Raw genomic sequence first — 16,052 nt, forward strand, 5'->3', positions numbered from 1 at the left:
TAAATAGAAAAGATACATACATTCTCTTAAAGTAAATGCAGCAGATATCTAACCAGGGTAACCATTTATTGCTGAAGTTGTTTTGGTGTTTCAAAGCTGCAAGTATTTTTATCAATTGGCAAATGACACAATGTTAGATTAGCAAAAAATGTGCATATATACTGTATAGTAGGAGAGCACAGCACTAGATCCATGTGTTAAGCTTAATTTGTGTTACAATTAAGTTGCTTTTACAGACGTTTTTAAAACTTAAGCCTTCCATTCAGCTCCTGAGGTAATAAGTTAAGAAAGCACCAAGGTGATTTATTCAAATGTATAACCATCATAGAAGGTTCCACCATAAAAGACCCACACGATATGCAGGCTCCTTACACTTGTGAAAGACTTCTATAAATTTTTCATACAGACTTGACATCTGCTGATATGGCTTCGGATGAGTCCTGCCTTGAGTGTATCTGCTGAGGGCTTGCTCTGGAAGGGTTGGTCGATTGTAGTGAGCCAGAAGCTGTATTTATTTGCAAAGTAGTGACAGGTTCCACGTGCACCGTTACATTCGATGAAAGGAGTTGCTCTGAAATCTTCCAGGCAGCTGCCAGGAGAAACCAGGGATTGTCCTCCACCTTCATCACCAGCAGCAGTGTGCTAAAGGAGACAAGGAAGGCAGCGGTCAGAGTACAACCTCGGGCAGTGCTGACTAGAACTTCCACATGATGGGAAAAGAGAAAACCCACTAGAATTGCTCCTTATTCTTATCTCTGGAGCAGAGAGTCAGCTTATCCTGCAACTGTGGAGGGCTTAAGGGTCTGACTATGCTTTATCCATACAAAGGAGCAAGCTCATGTGGTGATGAAACTTTTAAAAATCTTCTGGCAAATGTGTTTTCTACAGTTAAGGTCTTCACTGTCTTAGAACTGGAGATTCATTGAGGTGGGAAGAGCCCACACGAGGTCACTTCAGCCAATCCCCTGCTTAATGGAAGGCTGACTCCAAAGTTGCCCTCAGTTGCTCCAGGGCACCATCAAGTTGTCAATACCCCCACAGATGGAGTTTCTGCAACCTCTCTGGGAAACCTGTTCTTATGCTTCATTCATTACCCTCACTAAGAAGGGCTTTCCACCATATGTCTGACTTTGTAATTAGAGAAATCCAAGTTTGGCTTACTCTGCATTATACCTGAGGAGCACTGTGGAAACAAACTGAGCTTCTATACAAGTAACTATCTCCTTCCACAGCACACAGAAAGCAAATTACACCAAAATCATGCATCTTTACACACCTCAGCTGTTACCTTTGACACATACTGTGGTACCAAACTCAGTGTTACATTTCTTCTGTTAAAGGCATTGCTAACAAAATAGGCATTTCCTCTGCCCCTTGAAGAGCTCTACAGCTGCACTTTTAAGTGGAGCTGCTTAATTTTCAGTTAAAAAACAAGGGAATTTGCAATCTAAAAGAAAGCAGCTGGAAAATAAAGTTGCTAAATAGGTTTGTAAATGTAAAGAGAAATCTGGGCACATCCAGTATGTTTCAATAAACACCACACTATAAAAGTACATATTATAACTAGCTGGTTTCTGCTGTGAGAGGCCCACTGTGTTTATTATAAAGGAGTAACAGAAATGGCCACCTTTTAACAGAATGAAGGACTTTGATTGCTGACTGGTGTTACCCTTTGCAGAGATTTAGATAGTTGTTTTTGAAAAAAAAAACAAACAACCCTGAAACAACAGCTTCCTCCCATCAGAAAATCCCACCCAAAACCCCAAAACTGCAGCTAACCAGCTGTCTTACAGATTGGCTAAACCCTGAAGCTCTGTTGCAAAACTGTTCTTCAAAACTGCTCTCTTCAGGAACAAAGTTGGTCAGAAGCAGCACAGACTATTACAGCTTTGAGGCCCTTGCAGTTGGAGCTGGAAAGCAGTAAAAACTGCTCAGGCTATTTGGGAGCAGATCTGCCTGACAACCTCAGGATAAGCACTGGCATTCCTAAGCTCCAACACTATGTATGTAATATCTCCTTTTCTTTTGGCCATGGCCTTTTATACACCTGCAACACTTTTTTTATCCTTCTGCAACACTTCTTTTATCCCTCTAAAACTCTACCTGTATAGGATGCAAGGCAGTGGTGTGCCCTTCCTATGGGAAATCTTACTGACTATTATGGCTCTTTGGGCAGGTGTCCATGGTGACTCCCTGCATGATTGTACCTTACTCAGGGGAAAGAGGTGACAAATTTAAGCCAAGGAAGTTAAACAATATGTACTCTGAGATAACCACAAGTGTGCTGTTGTTCTTCCATAGTTGCTTCAGAAGCAAAAAATGTGTACACCAAACACTTGATTTGCTCCAAACACTGGCTGGGAAAATGGGAATTCTTCTCACTGTGTTTTCCTTGGTTGTGGCAGGCTTTGACCTGGAAAAGGTTCTTGCTAAGGTGACAACTTTGTGCTTAACAATGCTCAGTGTTTACGCAAACCTTTGCAAACATTTATTTAATCCTTAGAATTCTTGCACAGTAACTATGAGATTGGTATCAGGGCTTTTTATAGAAGCAAAAGAAAGGTCAAACATAGGGCTGGCCAAATATTTGACCTGCCCTCTCAAAACATTTTTTTTTCCTGTAACTAAATGAAAAGATACCAGATTTCTCTTTACCTTATTTTCTGAAAAAAATAAGGTTTTTGCTTTTGCCAAACAAATGGCTTGCAAGTAAGATTGTACTTCTATGATGTTTTCTGCTAGGGAAGTATTTTTTCCCTGACCTTGTTTACTTCAGCATTCAGTCCAGTCTTTAATGAGTTAACAACATGGGCATAATGTTGCAGGTTTTGATCTGGTGCACATCAAGCAAGTCAGAAAAATAAGCATCGTCAGATCATTCACTAGCACATTTTAGCTGCTATTAATCATGTTAAGCCCTCCAGTGCTTACATGATCCTTCTATCTTGCAAGAAAAGCACATCACACCTTTCAGTAGGTCTTCTACTGCACACCTATCACTAAGCTTTTCTGTAACACCCAATGTCCTAATTATAAGATGACAAGATAGAAGAGATCCTATAAGCCATGGAACATACAGCTCAGATCTTGTTGCCACTAGGTAAACAACAGTGAAGTTTATTTTTTGAAACCATGGGAAGGCTGTCTTTCTTTCCAGACTAGGTGACAGACTGCCTCCTAAATCCTCAACCAAACATCAATGATTTTAAATTAACAAAAGAGAGAAAAGTTTTATGGGTTTGTTTGTTTGTTTTTGGTTTTGTGGGTTTTTTTCCTCCACAGCATCTTCTTAATAGTGATATAAATTACTCCCAATCTTTACCTGTGAAAACGCTTTGTAGGCTACTGTCAGTGCAACTTTATTTGCTAATCTACAGCTGTCCCTGTATTCTACTCCAAAGCACTATTTTGTACATAAAATAGGGAACTCAGATGCAAGTCAGACAAGAATCAGTTTTCTCTGTGATTCACAGAACTGTTGTTTCCTCTCTGCTTCCTAGAAACTAGTTTTGTAGCACCCTGGTTCCCCAGTATGATGCATGCCTTTGGTGTTGCTGATTCTAAACCAGAGCAGCCTTCCAATCTTAAGTAACTAAGCCTCAAACTTGAAACCCAGTGCCATGCTGGTGGTCAGATGTGACACTGGAGAACAAATACCATAAGGAAGGAATATCCAATCCACAAACTGCGCCAGCCCTCGGGGCAGAGAGGAATAGAAGCTTCTTGGCTATGGACAGCAATAGCCACAGCTGGGGCCTCACAAACTGAGCAGCGACTGATGTATGGCTTAATGTCATCTTCTGCCACAGGCATCATTGGAAGAGGTGCTGTAGTTGAGAGCCAGTAGGATTTATCATTTCGACTTGCATAGTAACAAATATCCCCAGGGTTACAGTAGAGGAAGGGCATGGTACTGAAACGAGCCAAACATGAGCCAGCCAGCCCTGTTAAAAAAAGAAGAAGAAAAAAGAAAATGAAATTGTGGCAATCATTCTCACACAAGACAATGCATATCTTCAGTTTCCTGCTCCTTCCCAAGCACGTGCCAGTAAAAGTCTGCAGTCCCAAGTGTTTCACTGGCTTTACAGGTCACCTTGAAAAACATCAATGACTTGCAGGAGCTCTCTCAGGGACACACCATGCAGACATACAGTTTTTATCTTCTCATTTTGGTGTTTCCAAAGCCTGTTTGCTAAATTCCCATCTCTCTCTAATTTCTGTTTATTTAATTTTTTTTTTTTTCAGTTTTCAGCCAGAGAGATGGAATTAAGGCTGCTGCCAGCAATACCTGCACATACCTAGATCCTGGTTGTGTGCTTTCTCTTGTCCTTCAAAGTACAGTAGGCTGTATCCACTCCAGAGTTTGTTCATGCCCACGGGGCACATGGGCTCTTGGTCGGACTGGCTGTGCTTCACCAGCAGGTAGCCCATGCTAACGCTGCGACCTGGCATGCCTGGCAGCCCGGGGCTACCAGGGCGGCCTGGCTGACCTAAAAAGAGCAGGAGGGGGAAAAATATTACAACTTATTTTGTGCTTCCACACCTCCCACAGCTGGCTGATAATCTAGCTAAACTACTGCTGAAGAAATCTGAATTGCGTGATACCTCTTCTTATTGTTAAAACAGCTGCAGTTCTGGGAGGACAGCACTTGCCTTGGAAGTAGACTGGTGCTGGGTTAGGGCCCCTGGTTTCTAAGATGGTGTATTTCATTATCAGAAGCAGGGAAAGCCACATATAAAGTTCTGGTGAAACTGAGTGTGCTTGGTACGATCCAGATGAACATATGTTTCCTTTAAAATGTTTTCTTAGTCCAAGATAAACCAATGGTTTTTGAATTCCTTGTATTTGTTCTGTATGGTTAAAACTATGCTCTGCAAATACTTTCTTCTTTGTGTACTTAGCTAATTAAGATAGTAAGAATTCTTCTCTCTGATTAGATAAGGACATAGGTAATGCCACATACCAAACCCATCTTCCATGAATGTAATTGTTAGTAAAACACTAGGCTGAAATACTTCAGAGAAAAACAGTATAGAACAGTATAAAAAAGACACTCAGATCAAAACAGACTTACTGACATGAGTGGACTGATATCTACATCTAGCAAAACTTATTCAGAAAATACTGCTTTATTAGCTGTCCCTTGTGAAGAAGCTGTGAAGACACAAACTTTCTCCTCCCCTCCTCCCCATCCAGTGCTGTAATAACCTCAGAACAATTTATGGCAGTGAAATGGGAAAGAAGTGCTGCAGAACATCTCTTACCTTCAAATCCCACTGGACCCTGAAACCCTGTTGCTCCTTGTTCACCTCTGGAGCCAGGAGGAGCTGGAATGCCACCTCTGCCCTGGAATCCTGGGTTTCCAGGTGAGCCTCTGAAACCTTGCACCAACAGTGGTTATAAGCACAGTGACTGCAGAGATACCAACATCCTACCACTTGTTTACATGTCCTCTACTTGCATGTGTTTGCCCCTATCTGCTAGATTTACCAATTTCCACTGAAGGCAAGCTCCTGTGGTTCTTGCTCAGGGAAAGAACACTGACTTCATTGGAAAAGGTTGCTGGGATCAAGACTACATGAACCCCACAACTTAATCTTTCATTCTTGCTACCACCAGACATCTCTTGCAAGATTAGTAATAAGAGGTGCATTGCATGCACTCCATGCATCAGTAACACTACTTTCCATGGGCTAACAGAACGCCCACAATGATGTGGACATTTCTACCTAACACGTTCACTCTCAAGTGAGATCCATGTCTGATGTTGCTTTGGCTACGTAAGTGTTGTCAAAGTTTCCTCCTGTTCTGTTTCTGTTATAAATGAAAGGAGGAGGAACGCCAAGCCCCAGCTTTGAAAGACCAAAAGTGGACTCTCCTTTCTGACATCAAGAATTTAAAGTAGAAGAGCAGCAGCGTTCTGGTGGCCTCACTCTGCTCAGGGAAACAGCTTGCACTTTGAGTATGCAATTCCTACCTGGATCGCCTGGTGGACCCGCAGGTCCCATATCTCCAGGGCTTCCTTGAGGTCCTATATTTCCACGGGGACCTGGTGAACCATGCTCAGCAACCAGCCTTGGAGGAAGAGCGGGTAGCCCAGGAGAGCCTGGAGGGCCCTGGAAGCCTGTGATTAGAAGGAAGATGAGATAGTTTGATTAATAAAACCCCTGTATTTTCCTCAATGTCACTATGAGATAGTTTGATTAATAAAACCCCTGTATTTTCCTCAATGTCACTTCATCTCCAGATATGCAGATGTTACTTATGTTAGGAAGGAACTATGGTCTGCAACTCACTGCCTTAGGTATAGCATTTACATTTATTATACTGGGGGAACACGTGGGAGTATGGGGATTGTCTCCTCTTGGACAGCACACAGATAAACAGAAGGAAATGGATGGTGCCACTGCTCCCTTATTTGTAACACAGGAAGCTGGGAAGTTCCCCCCAAACAGCCAGCAGCTCTCTGAGGTGCAGCACCATCTTTTGGTGGGCTCTGGGAGACACACATACATGATGGTGTAGATGGAGTGAAAGATTTACAGGAGATTTCTAAATACGCAGTATGTCTACTCTGGAGGATTAGTTTAGATGATAAATTATTCTTTCTTCATAACCCTGAAAGTGACTCTGATTTTGGAGTTGGCATCTTATGCAAAATAAATTCATAAAAGCAAAAAGTTTACTAGTTTACTACCAATGATAAATTCAGGCATCTGCCCACTCCCAGGGCTCACAAAGAGTCATGCAGGTTGGAGAGGACTTCTGAGATTATCGAGCCCAACCTCCTGCTCAAAGCAAACCCAGTCAGATCAGCTCTGTGGAGCTGCAGGATGAATAGGTCAGAAAGGAAACATGCACCTGACTGCACTTACTCACCAGCTAATCCTTTATCCCCCTTGGGTCCGATAGGTCCTAAATCACCTGGAAATCCTACTGTGCCCATAAAGCCGATGCTACCTTGTTCACCCTTACGACCTTTAATGCAAAATGACAATTATTGCATTTCAACAGAGATCAAGTGAGTGCAAAAATCATGTTAACTCAAGCTGCTGTAGCACAGGAGTTTCCCCCTGCCCTTGGCCAAGATCAGCATTTCCCATCCTTACCTTTTGGTCCTGGGAACCCGGGAAGTCCAGGTCTCCCTGCTAATCCAGGATCACCTCTGCTGCCTTTTGGGCCAGCTTCTCCAGTCAGACCTGCTTGTCCACTTTCTCCTTTGCTCCCTGGTGGAGCTGGCACTCCAGGCTGCCCCTGTAGTCCTGGATAGCCTGTTTAAAGCACGTATAAGTTGTAATGTGCTTATACTTAAGACCTGGGAAAATAACAGTATTATCTAACTGTATCTCATCAGGCTTTATTTCCTTAATTTAAGCAGGGAGGTAATGCTTAGCTCCCCAGAAGACTTTTCTCAGTGCTCCTGCTCTCAGGCAGGAGGAATTGGTGGCAGAGGAATTGGAGCATGGAGCTCCCACAAAGCATAGTGTCACCTCAAGCAAGACTGCAGCAGAACTGGGTCCCTGCCGAGATGCAGCCTTCAGTGAGCTATTCCTTCCCCAGAAACGCTTCACACCACTTTCACTAGGTGCCTCCCTGCTTCATCCTCAATTCTCCAAGTAACCAGAGAGAAATTAAGAGAGCAGCAAGTACCTGACTCTATGCCAGGTGGTAAATAAGCCAAGGACTTACTGTTCCATGAATCTTACTGCTTCAGTTGAACATCTGGATACAAGTAGCTGCTTCATGCTGACTTGGGAATTATGGGAACAGCTGCTTTTTCCAGAATTACAGAGTGCCTGAAGCTAAACCTGGCAGTTACCTCTGCTGCCTCAGAAGACATTTGGACTTTGTTTCTGAGGAGAGGCACTTGCTAAGTAGGGTTTTGAGTGGGGCATCTCATGTTGCCTATTGAAGTTGGATCACGTGTGGACACAGATGGAAAATGCATGGAAGAGTGAGCCATACCCATCTCACCATTTTGTCTGGGAGACAGTGTTGCTGTTCCCATTCTCTTGACTGCTTCTATTTTTATTTTTTAATCCAGTGACTCCCTAGAGTGTGGGAATCAGTATGTGTTTAGGCCAACTAACATTCTCTTGCCATTTGGAAACCTAGGTATTTTGTGGGTTTTCTAAATTTTTGCCAAGTTTACATAAAAATTTCTGTGCATCATATAAAAGATGATAGTGGGACACTTGAAACTTCTGCTCCATGCCCTTTGCTGTAGCACTGAAGTTTGAAATGACTGTGCAGCCCAATACACAATATCAGCCTCTGAATATGCAGAGACACATCAGTTCTTCCACACGTGTGACAGGCAGGCTCATTGTGTGGACCAATGCTCCCCAGTGTAACTGAATTTGCATGGTAATGTCACATAGGACAATTTTGTAAATTATTGAGAAAATATTCCATAGACTTGCAAGTCTGCCACCACACTCAGATTTTAAACTAGTAAATTAGCATAACACTTCTGAAAGTTGTAAAGAGAATTCTGGATGATTACATCCATTATTTGCATGAAAATCAAACCTTTCCAGAAGGACAACCTGGAGGAACTGCCTTTTTCTCTGTCCCTGTTATCTTATGTGCCTTTAGTTCTGTCTGACACTTTTCATGCACTGTAATGTTGCCTTTAGTACGAATATTTTACTGAATCAAGACAGAAATAATAATGACTGCTGTTACTAACCCAGTACTTATTCTTCTACTGTTGTCTGAGGGCACAACCTTGTACTTAATCTCTTATTGGTGTCTGAGGGGAACCAAGCATGAATTACCTGGCACTCCATCTAGACCTGGGGAGCCTTTATCACCAGGATATCCTGAGATATTTGAAATCCCAGGAGGTCCTGGAAATCCTTCCTGCCCAGGGATGCCAAGTGGTCCTGGGAGTCCTGAAATGAATCAAAGAAATAATCAGTACTGTCAGGAAAATGCACAATTGCAATTATATGGACTCACCTTAGACTAAGTGTAAAGACTAGGATTTTCCAAATGGAAAACACCTGCAGTTCCCACTTATTTTTGTTTTCTTTTTTCAAATGATGTGGAGGTTTTTCTTAAAAGAACCAAATACTTGTTCTGTGCCAAAGCTCTCTAGCAATAGCTAATTGCATCTCACTGTGTGGAATGCTAATGATCATCTGCCTGCCAGTTAAATTATTATTTCAAGATAGGGAGTACTCAAAATATCCCAGGTATATGGAAGCAGACAAGAAAGCAGCTTTGTTCTTCTGTACCCTGTGGAGTCAGGGTTCATAGACACTTAGGTTTGTTGGGGGTCAGATAAGCGAGAAGGTTGAATCCAGGAAGTTCTTTATAGATGAAAAGTGTTAAATGGCCAACAATCTCAATAATCTCAGTTTATTTTTTAAAGTAGATTTATATTGTCAGGAGGCCAAAAACCCCTTTTGTTTATTCATTTTAAAAATATTAAATTTTTAAATCTGACGAACAGGAATGAGGTAAGTGAAATAGCTGTTTTCTTCCAAGGCTTGATAATAAATCTCTGGGTGGTATTTGAGCTGGCACAGCAGGTTAGTAACAACAAAAGAACAGGAATGAGCCACTGAATCAAGGAGGCAAAGGCAGTAAAGTTTTATATCTATGCCAGTCTTTTCAGAGCCAAAATATTGGAAAACTTTTTAATCTCCCCCTTGTAAGTAGTTGATTCACCCATAACATGAGCCTGGTAGCTCCTTGGTGGAATAATTGGTGATGAACCACACTGAGATAAATGCAGCCCACTACAGTGAGGTGGGTTTGAGCTGGAAGGCTGTAGGACAGATGATGGCACAAGTAAAGCACTGTGCACTGGAACAGAGCCCAGGAGGGATCAGTGGAACAATCCCACACTGATGGATGGCCAGGCTTTCAGAGAAAAAAGGTAAACATTGATGGATTTGCAACAAAAAGGAAGGAAAGGAAGGAAAGGAAGGAAAGGAAGGAAAGGAAGGAAAGGAAGGAAAGGAAGGAAAGGAAGGAAAGGAAGAAAGGAAGGAAAGGAAGGAAAGGAAGGAAAGGAAGGAAAGGAAGGAAAGGAAGGAAAGGAAGGAAGGAAGGAAGGAAGGAAGGAAGGAAGGAAGGAAGGAAGGAAGGAAGGAAGGAAGGAAGGAAGGAAGGAAGGAAGGAAGGAAGGAAGGAAGGAAGGAAGGAAGGAAGGAGAAGGAGAAGGAGAAGGAGAAGGAGAAGGAGAAGGAGAAGGAGAAGGAGAAGGAGAAGGAGAAGGAGAAGGAGAAGGAGAAGGAGAAGGAGAAGGAGAAGGAGAAGGAGAAGGAGAAGGAGAAGGAGAAGGAGAAGGAGAAGGAGAAGGAGAAGGAAAGAGAAGCTGTAGATTTTGTGTACCTGGAGCGCCATTAAAAATATTTTGGGAGCTGACAGCTGGGAGTTGCCTCTGGCATTTGCAGTGAGCTCAGTGGGTGCTTCAAGATGTAGTAACCATGGGGAAGGACCCAGGCTGATATGGGGGGTCTGGCTTGTCCAGCACTGGGCAACATACATTGCTGCTTCTCAGCAAGGGGTGGCTGTGCTGCAGCACCAGCCCCAAACTGTGACCTTCCCCACATTGGGAGCTCTCCTATACAACTCTATACAGCCACATAGATAACTCAAACAGCCACAGCTGAAACAAATAATAAATTGATCTGATTCTCCAAAATACAAACCTGGAACGCCTCTGTCTCCCTTCTGACCCGGAGGTCCTTGGCTGCCTTCCACTCTGCTTGGCTCTCCTGCTTCCCCTTTGTCACCCACAGGACCTGGGAAACCTGCGGAGCCGTAGCCATCTGGACCTGTTGTGGAGTTGTTCAAAATTAAGATGAAAGCTGACATGTTTCTGCATTTAGCAATGTATCAGCATGATACTTTACGTGGAACAGAGCATGTGGCTTTGCTAAATACCTGAGTCTGTAATGGCTCATTGAAAAAATGGTTCAGAATGGGAAAAAAGGTATTGAGGCTTTAAATTTGTAAAAGGAAATAAATTGTGATTTGAAGTTGTGTTCTAATCCATCTGTGGATGAAGTTGTTTGCCAGAGCCCACAGTAAGCAAGCAAACTCCTCACTGGGCTTTGGATGACACAGTTACAGAAATGACATGGCAAAGATCTCAGTGACCAAACCTGCAGTCAACAGAATGTTCTGACAGTGAACAGGCAGTGCAGGAGTCACTTACCTGGTGATCCTGGTAAGCCTTTAGTGCCGGGTAAACCATGCAGCCCACTGATTCCTCTTAAGCCAGGCAAGCCTGTTTTAAAATTACATTCATGATTACTCTAAGTCTGAATATATTCCTAGGCAAGAAATTCAAATGCTTGAATAAATACTATTCTATATTACACTCTTGTGTATTATAGTCAAATTAATTCTTTACAATAAGCTTAGTATGAATCACACGACAGCATGGTTTCTGATGGGCAAATTTTGTTATTATCCAATAAACTCACTATGAGATGTTTTTTTAAATAGCTCTGATCTGTCTGGTAGCATGCCATTAGTTCCAGTCTTGCTACCACAATTTTGTTAATAACCACTTAGTTCTCCAAAATCCTCAAACCAAGACAATTATGGCATAACTGTAGGCTCTAAATGTGATTATAATGAAGCTAACTTCAGGAGAATTCCCTCTGTCATAAAAAAGAACCCAAAAAAACTTAACAAAACTTCTAATAGTGACTGCTGCTGCTGTTATAGGTAAAATTTATCCCATCTACTTGTCCCTGTCAATGTGTTAAGCATGATGTTAAAGCTATACAGGTATCTCTAATCAACAGCCAGAACTCTGGAGGAAAATTCAACCTTCATAAAAATAAGCATCTGTCTTTCTCTTTGCTCTTTCTATAATGGCAGCCTTCATTACCTTATTAGCTTAGATTTGCTGCAGATTCAGATAGATTAATCTTACTGAAAGCAGAGCAATTTCTGGTTGTATTGTAGAAAAAGAAATCTGCAAATATATGTAGGAAGTAGGTAGCAACCAGTGACATTCTGTTCCTGTGATACAAACAGCTTTGTTTTAAAATATCACCTCTATTTTGATAGCAGAATCCTGTCTGAGCCATAAGTCATTTATCCATAAAACCAGACATTGGATCAGTTCACAGTATTTGATGATGAGGTAGGACAAGTACACTGTTTGTTATCTAATGCCACATGGTAATGTTCTAATACTGTATATCACTGCTCTTGGTGCTTTTTAAATCCTTTTTTGTTCTTTCTTCCCAGCTGTCATGTAAAATGACAAAAGTTTCCTGCAAACTGCTTTCCTGGTTGAGGTCATCAGCAGCTGAAGTGAGTTCAGTAGACACCAATCCTTCTGAAGCCATTAATCAGAAAGCAACCACATAGGTCTCTATTAAAGCACCTGGACTTTTTGAGGAATAGCTGTTTACTAGAGGCAACTCTGCCACTCTGAACTTTGCAAAAAGCCCCCTTTCTTCTTCTTTAGACCAAAGGAACAATAGCAAGTGCTCAGGCTGACATGAAGCTGTATGAATACCTGCTTGTCCTGGTAAGCCAGGCCAGCCTGGAGTTCCCTTTGGACCTGGCAATCCAGGAGTCCCGGGGCTTCCTTGTTGTCCTGGGGGGCCAACCAGTCCTGGAAAACCTGTGTGACAACAATAAGGAATCATTGCTCATGAGTGTCCTTAAAACCCATAGCCTGAAACAGGGACTTGTGCTACTTTCACTCTCTCAGGGAGCAAAATGAAGGCTTTACACTCCTAATGTCAATGTATGGCACTGCACCACTCATCCAAGTGGAAGAAAACTGAGGAGATCAAAGGCAGGAGAGGTAAGGTAACTACTTACATTACAAACTACTGACATTACAAACTACAGATTTCTGACAACCTCAGAAATATAGTGGAAAAGGCTATTAAGAGACAGTTTTACTTCTACTGCCAGATACAATAATTACATTTATGTTCACCTTAATTTCCCCTCTTGTTCCATCTGTTTTGTCTTTCTGATTGGAAAGCTGATTGGATAAGAACTGCTTGGTACCTACCAAGAACTGCTCCAGTCTGGTTGGAGCTCCTAAACCCTATGGTTACCCTATAATGTGGAGCAACTGTTCTGAAAGAGCATTTTCCATGATCCTCCTGTAAGAACACATGCTCCTAAGCTCTGAGTTTATGATCCAACCAGAACTGAACCGAACTGTGGTGCCCCAGTACTCTTGTACAGTCAGCCAGTGAGCCTCAAAGGCTCCTGAGTCACTGGGTTCCGGGGGATACAGACTTCATTTATGGCAGGAAAGAGCACTGAAAAGCCCATCTCCTTGTAGTATTGAGACAGCATTAGAATACCTGAATATGCCAGCAATACAACACTTTGGGCACATGATTGCTGTCAAAAAAGGTAAAGCTGGTATGAAGCCAAGTTAGGCTTTTGAAATGTCCTCTTAAGTCCTACCATGACTTCCACATCCTTTTCACTGCTCTTTACCAACTTACAGACTGATTAACGCATAAAAAAAACTTAATGACTTCCTTTCAAGGGAAAAGAGATTTTTTTTCTTTCTCTTCTTGAACAGTTTTATTCTTTGGAGCATTAAAAGGAATATTTCACCTTCCTGTCCTACTGAGCCAGGGACACCCTGTGCGCCCTTGAGGCCTTCAATGCCAGGGAAACCAGGATCACCACCTTCGCCTTTCTGTCCTGTCTCTCCTCTTACACCTGGAAAACAACAAAAACAATATATTATTTTAATATCTCTACACAACTCTGAGCTAACAAGCGTAATGTAAATCTGGCTACTGAATGGGTCCCTGATCTTGCCACATAAAGACATTCCTCTAGTCAGGGTGCTTGCATAATCTGGGAGAATGAATAGTTGTCTACAGTACACTGGCCAAACCATCATTAAATTTGTTTTTTAAAGTACTCCCCAAGTTATGTGGAATATAACACTGATGCTCAAATGTGCTGCAAGTGCAGGGGGATTTTAATGCAGTACCTAACTAACCCATGACATAATTGATCTGACTCTGCTATCCCATCTTCTATAATCATGGCCTGATATTGCTCCTTTTTTCTCATAAACGGTGAAAAAATGATACAGAAGTGTTTACTGGAGTTCAAAGTGATTAATGTTTACTGCTATAGATGTACTTTCAGATGAAGAGGTAAATGTAGCATTTCAATAAAGAAAACATGAATCTCTTCAGGAGCTGTCATGAGAGCACAAGTTCAACAGTCATTAAAAGCCCATGGTAAGCTCTCCCCACCTTCCTCTGGGGACTTAGTATGTGAAAAGTAAGATCACATCCAGAGCATCTGTGAAATTAATACCTGTTAAGCCTGGCACACCAACTTCCCCTTTAAGGCCTGGCATTCCTGGTAAGTTTATAGTATCTCCCCGCTCACCTATTTCAAGCAAAAACACATAAGGCATTAATTTCAACCGTATTTCCTATAGTTTCAAAGGAATTGCAACCTGAGTCAAAATTCAGTAATTATTATCTTTCTAGAATAAAAAAGAAAGTAAGTTAAAGAAAGAAACACATAAAGTCACTAGAACAGCCACTCTCCCTGCCATGGATGGATTTATCCATGGACAATGCATATTAAATAAAATAATATCAACACAGTTTACCACATTTATACTGTAACTCTGTAAGACTGTAATTATGAAGACTGTGTAAGACTGAGATCCCTAAGACTCTTTAGAACTTAATGTTGAGCATTTGATGTAATAAATACAAAGAGAGCTCAGATAAGAGAACAAACTCACCTATTTCACCATGTGAGCCTGGAGTACCAAAAAGGCCTGAAATTCCTGGAATACCCTTTTCTCCCTATTATGTGATTGGAAAGAGGAATCAATTAATGAGGATGAGGATTTATTCAGCCTTCATAGAATCAAAGAATCATTAAGGTTGGAAAAGACCTCCAAGATTATCAAGTCCAACCATCAACCCAGCACCACCATGCCAACTAAACCATGTCCTGAAGTGCCACATCCACATGTATTTTGAACTCGTCCAGAGATGATACATTCACCACTTCCCTGGATAGCCTGTTCCAGTGTCTGACCCTCCGATGAGCACAATTTGAAAATATTAAAAAAAGCCTATTAAATTTACCATTTTAGAATTTCTGTAGTACTTTATGACTTATAGACCCATTTGGCTGAAGTTAGTTCAACTGAACCATTAATAACCACGGGATAAGTTATGTCTGTGATGACTAAATTTGGCACTGACAACATCCTATTACCCATGTATGCCAATGAGTCCTGCAGTCTCTGGTTAGGAAAAAGCCCTACTGAAATCTAAGGGCAAAGCTACCTGAGAAAGAAACATAGTTTTTGTCTGTCTTAAATAAGTGATATCTGTGAGTACGCTGCCAACTTTTGTAAGAGTTTATTTCTTCCAGAGTGACTTTCCAGCCAAAGTGAATGTGATTTACCATGCAGAAGCTGAGATCCTTGAACTCTTTTTACTGTAAGATGTGTGACATTGAGTAATTTTGGGCAATTTTTGACATTCAATTGTCTCGGGATGAGAAAAGAAAGGACTCTGCTTAGTGAACATTGGAGGGATTAAGCAAAATGGTTTGATCTATTTATTCAGTTTTTCTTGCATTTTGATCTTTGTACTGTAGCTGGTCAGCACAATTTCAAGGGGAGAATGCCATTCCCTAGAGATGCTGAATGCCAGCACAAGGACACCCTTATGCACTCAGGAACATGAACTCACCCTGACTCCTGTGGTGCCAGGGAAGCCTCTGATGCCAGGGGAGCCAGCTGGACCAGGGTATCCTTTCAGACCTGTCAACCCTTTTGCGCCAATGTCTCCTTTCACACCAGCCACGTAGCTGGGATACCCAGGGGACCCAGGGGTCCCTGTCTTTCCAGGAACTCCTGGCATTCCCTTGCTACCTACAGGCAGGGAAGAAGGTAAACAGAGAAGACTTAAACTGTTAAATCTGGGAAAGCTGGCAGGGGGTTGCTTGCATGTGTGAAGTTTTCCTGCTAGTCACCTTCTCAAAACATGGCACCACAATGTGCTGGTACAACAAGGCAGCACACACACACATGACATAA

General features: G+C 42.0%; 1 protein-coding gene across 2 annotated transcripts in view; it reads right to left on the reverse strand.

The window, feature by feature from the left end:
* Positions 1-282: 282 nt before the first annotated feature.
* COL4A2 (collagen type IV alpha 2 chain) overlaps positions 283-16,052 on the reverse strand; it is a 144,714-nt gene continuing 128,944 nt past the window's right edge. For both annotated transcript variants that reach the window (XM_030445796.1, XM_030445803.1), the window contains exons 34-48: positions 15,706-15,887; positions 14,739-14,802; positions 14,297-14,371; positions 13,574-13,681; positions 12,501-12,608; positions 11,178-11,249; positions 10,669-10,794; positions 8,782-8,898; positions 7,111-7,272; positions 6,881-6,979; positions 5,979-6,125; positions 5,266-5,382; positions 4,299-4,490; positions 3,658-3,944; positions 283-642 (exon numbers count right to left, since the gene is read on the reverse strand). In XM_030445796.1, the coding sequence (XP_030301656.1) occupies positions 388-642; positions 3,658-3,944; positions 4,299-4,490; positions 5,266-5,382; positions 5,979-6,125; positions 6,881-6,979; positions 7,111-7,272; positions 8,782-8,898; positions 10,669-10,794; positions 11,178-11,249; positions 12,501-12,608; positions 13,574-13,681; positions 14,297-14,371; positions 14,739-14,802; positions 15,706-15,887 (2,111 nt within the window). In that variant the 3' untranslated portion in view covers positions 283-387. The remainder of the gene's footprint in view (positions 643-3,657; positions 3,945-4,298; positions 4,491-5,265; positions 5,383-5,978; positions 6,126-6,880; positions 6,980-7,110; positions 7,273-8,781; positions 8,899-10,668; positions 10,795-11,177; positions 11,250-12,500; positions 12,609-13,573; positions 13,682-14,296; positions 14,372-14,738; positions 14,803-15,705; positions 15,888-16,052) is intronic.

Source organism: Calypte anna, chromosome 1, assembly GCF_003957555.1.
Source record: "Calypte anna isolate BGI_N300 chromosome 1, bCalAnn1_v1.p, whole genome shotgun sequence".
NCBI classification, from domain to species: domain Eukaryota; kingdom Metazoa; phylum Chordata; class Aves; order Apodiformes; family Trochilidae; genus Calypte; species Calypte anna.